The 3,833-nt window shown below is 39.9% G+C and overlaps 1 protein-coding gene across 1 annotated transcript; it reads left to right on the forward strand.

Moving 5' to 3' along the window:
• The first annotated feature begins 633 nt into the window (after nucleotides 1–633).
• LOC138869658 (uncharacterized) lies at nucleotides 634–3,523 on the forward strand. Its single transcript, XM_070147292.1, has 2 exons — nucleotides 634–659; nucleotides 3,028–3,523. The coding sequence occupies exons 1-2, from the start codon at nucleotides 634–636 to the stop codon at nucleotides 3,521–3,523; spliced, it is 522 nt and encodes a 173-aa protein (XP_070003393.1).
• Nucleotides 3,524–3,833: the final 310 nt, after the last annotated feature.

The following is a 3,833-nucleotide window of genomic DNA, read 5'->3' on the forward strand; positions in this document are numbered from 1 at the left end:
GTATGTTGTTTGTTGTTGCGTCGTTGTTGTCTAATTGTAAACTTAATTTTAAGTTGAATTCATGGCTGGTTTATTGGATAAGAGTCTTGATTATATACTTTTGGTTGTATTTCTCAATTTGACAGAAAAGACAAGTGAAACATGTTTTAGTAAACTAAAAAATCAATTTTGAGTTGTTGAACTTGTGGGACTATTTTGTGGGCTATTTCATGTTGCTGTTGGGTTGTATCTTTTGCTACTGTTTTTATGGAGTTTGGGAGGAGAAAGGGTGTGGAGAAACACCACATAATGGTAGGATGGTTGGCTGGCCATTCGTCATAACATTTTTGGATTGTTTGACACTATTATTGTTTTTGTTTTGTGTATGAAGCGATAGGGGTATGTTGGGATATTTTGTGGTATTTTGTGATGGATATAAGCTTCGAAAATGATGTATATGTGTTATTATTATTGTGTTCTTGTTGTTGTTGGTGTTATGTCGAATTGGGAGGAAGTAAAGATTATAGGGGAGATGCTGCCCGTTTTATTATAAAATAAGCTTGTCATTCGTTGTGCGATAGTTGTACCTTCCATAGTATGATGATTGCATTGTTATCGTTGTTGTAGATTAAGGTGCAATGAGACGAGTTTAACATGGTTATTGGACAGATTGTGATAAGGTATGTTAAGGCTAAATCTTTCCTTCATTTTGGCATGATCCTGTAACTACATGCGTTTGATAACGAGGCATAAAGAGAAGTTCTTATTCCTGACTTTATGTACATTATCCTAGTCTCATAAGCTACTGTATTCTCCCTTATCAGGACTTCATATTCAGTTTAGTTTTGTCTTCTTTCAGGCAAGAGAGCAGATAGTCTATATATATATATATATATATTATTACAGTATTTTCACCACCATCATGTTATAATCAATGGGCAGGCCCCTATTGGGAAACCTCCGATCAGATGGTAAGTTATATATCGAGCCTACGGTGTCCGAGCACCTATGAGCGAGCCCAAAATGGCCAAGATACAGAGCCCAGTATGGTCGAGCGCCTATGAGCGAGCCTACTACTACAAAGCAGTTACACATACCGAGCCTTATAGGGCCAGACAGCTATTTTGCTTACTATATTGAGATAGTTGAGTCAGTATCAGTAGATAAACACATATTCAAATTATATTTGATTTCCATGTAGTTTCAGTTATTATATTATCAATTCATTTCAGCTTTTATTTATTCTGTTGCCTTACATACTCGGTACATTATTTCGTACTGATATCCCTTTTGCTGGGAACGCTGCATTTCATGTCTGTAGGTCCTCATAGACAATTGGATAGACCTTCCCAGTAGATAGACCCAAACATCAGCTTGGTTGGTAAGCTCCACTTCCTCGGAGTTACCTGGTCTAGACCTTGGAGTCCATTTTATATATACAGATTTGATGGGTAGGTTGAGGCCCTGTCCTAATCATGGTAAAGTTTAGTTATCTCTAGAGGCTTGTAGACGAGTCCTGTATAGTTTTTATATCAGTAGAATGTTAATGGCAGCCTCGTCAGCCTGCACTGTTATATATATATATTGGGTATGTTTACCTCTGAGATGTGAGGGATGATATTTTTAGATGATTCAGAATATGGCCTCATCGGCCTAAGTTGAGGGTTACCCCTCCAGAGTTCAACAACAACGACCCAGTATAATCCCACAAGTAGGGTCTGGGGAGGGTAATATGTACGCAGACCTTACCCCTACCCCAAAGGGTAGAGAGGCTATTTCCAGGAGACCCTCAGCTCAAAAACTCAACAGGAGCCGATATATTAGTACCATAAAAATGCATAATAAAATAACAACAATATAAGAGATATGAAATACAGAATACGAAGTACGAAATAGATGGCTGGTATATTAAAACTAGCATGTAAAGCCCTGAATCAATAGCACGGCCTCAAGTGGGTCCTCAACATTTGCCATTGCGCTTGTGTCATCCACTATCACTGCTGTGACAATGTCAACAAACGAGCACACCTCGGTTCTATTTGGTTGCCTCATTGATTTGCATACGTGGAACACCACCTTTTCATCACCAATACGGAAGGTCAATTCTCCTGCTTCCACATCAACCAAGGCCTTCCCCGTAGCTAGGAAGGGCCTCCCAAGAATAATAGGCACCTCGAAATCCACTTCGCAATCCACAATTACCAAATCGGCCGGCAATATGAACTTATCAACACGAACAAGGACATTATCAATAATTCCCAAAGGCCGCTTCATTGACCAGTCCGCCATTTGAAGCCTCATAGAAGTTGGACGAGGTTGTTCGATTCCCAAGGTCTTGAAGACCGAATATGGCATTAAATTTATACTTGCCCCCAAGTCACAGAGGGCTTTTGCATAGTCGGCACTTCCAATGGTACATGGGATAGTGAATGTGCCGGATCCTCAAGTTTTGGAGCCATAGAATGCACAATTAACTATCATGGCCGAAATGCATTCTGGAGTTTGCGGGCCGCACATGAACGGGTATGTCTTGGCAAATAAGATACTTCGAGTAGGTTATTATTGGCTCACCACGGAATGGGACTGTATCAGTTTTGTTCGCAAGTGTCATCAATGCCAGGTACATGGTGATTTGATTCATTCTCCCCCATCTGAGTTACACACAATGTCTGCACATTGGCCCTTTGTTGCTTGGGGCATGGATGTCATTGGACCAATTGAGCCGCCAGCGTCAAACGGGCATAGGTTTATTTTGGTGGCCATTGATTACTTTACCAAGTGGGTCGAAGCTGTAACTTTCAAGTCCGTGACCAAGAAGGCGGTGGTGGATTTTGTTCATTCAAATATCGTTTGTCGGTTCGGAATTCCCAAGGTGATCATCATAGACAATGCTGATAATCTCAACAGTCATTTGATGAAAGAGGTATGCCAACAATTCAATATCATGCATCGGAACTCCACTCCGTATCGCCCCAAGGCAAATGGAGTTGTTGAGGCTGCTAACAAGAACATATAGAAGATACTTCGTAAGATGGTTCAAGGTTCTAGACAGTGGCATGAAAGGTTGCCTTTTGCCTTACTGGGTTATCGCACTACTGTTCGCACTTTAGTAGTTGCAACTCCTTATCTGCTGGTATATGGAACTGAGCCAGTTATACATGCAGAAGTTGAGATTCCATCCATTCGGATCATTGCAGAAGCTGAAATTGATGATGATGAGTGGGTCAAAACCCGGCTAGAGCAGTTGAGTTTGATTGATGAGAAAAGGTTAGCTGCAGTATGTCATGGTCAATTGTATCAAAAGAGAATGGCAAGAGCATACAACAAAAATGTGCGTCCTCGGAAATTCGAAGTGGGCCAGATGGTATTGAAACGCATCCTTCCTCATCAGGCTGAAGCTAAAGGCAAGTTCGCCCCAAACTGGCAAGGGCCGTTCATCGTGACAAGAGTGTTGCCCAATGGCGCTTTGTATTTAACAGACATAGAAGGCAAATGTGTAGATATGGCTATCAATTCTGATGCAGTTAAGAGGTACTATGTATGATTTCTTTGCTTACCTTCAGTTGTATTTTGTACTTGGCATGTTCAAAGTTGAAATGACGAGGGCATTTTGTTCCTCTACCCAAACACTTTCATCCTTTGTTACCCCTTTTGAGCTTTATTTATTTTCTTTCATACCCCTCTTTTGAAATCAGTAACAGAATTAGAGAACGAAAAAAATGAATGAATGAATGAAAAATAAGAAGAATGAAAAAGAAAGAAAAAGAAAAAAAGAAAAAAAAGAAAGAAAAAGAAAGAAAGAAAGAAAAAAAGAGAAAAGAAAAAAAGAAAAAGAAAGAAAGAAGAAAAAAATA

Source organism: Nicotiana sylvestris, chromosome 5 (assembly GCF_000393655.2).
Source record: "Nicotiana sylvestris chromosome 5, ASM39365v2, whole genome shotgun sequence".
Classification (NCBI taxonomy): domain Eukaryota; kingdom Viridiplantae; phylum Streptophyta; class Magnoliopsida; order Solanales; family Solanaceae; genus Nicotiana; species Nicotiana sylvestris.

Bases quoted from the DNA above. Each gene is read 5' to 3' on its own strand.
- LOC138869658 (XM_070147292.1), top strand. From the start codon at position 634: ATGGTTATTGGACAGATTGTGATAAG. The intron at 660-3,027 runs GTATGTTAAGGC...TCAAGGTTCTAG, and splicing joins ATTGGACAGATTGTGATAAG to ACAGTGGCATGAAAGGTTGC.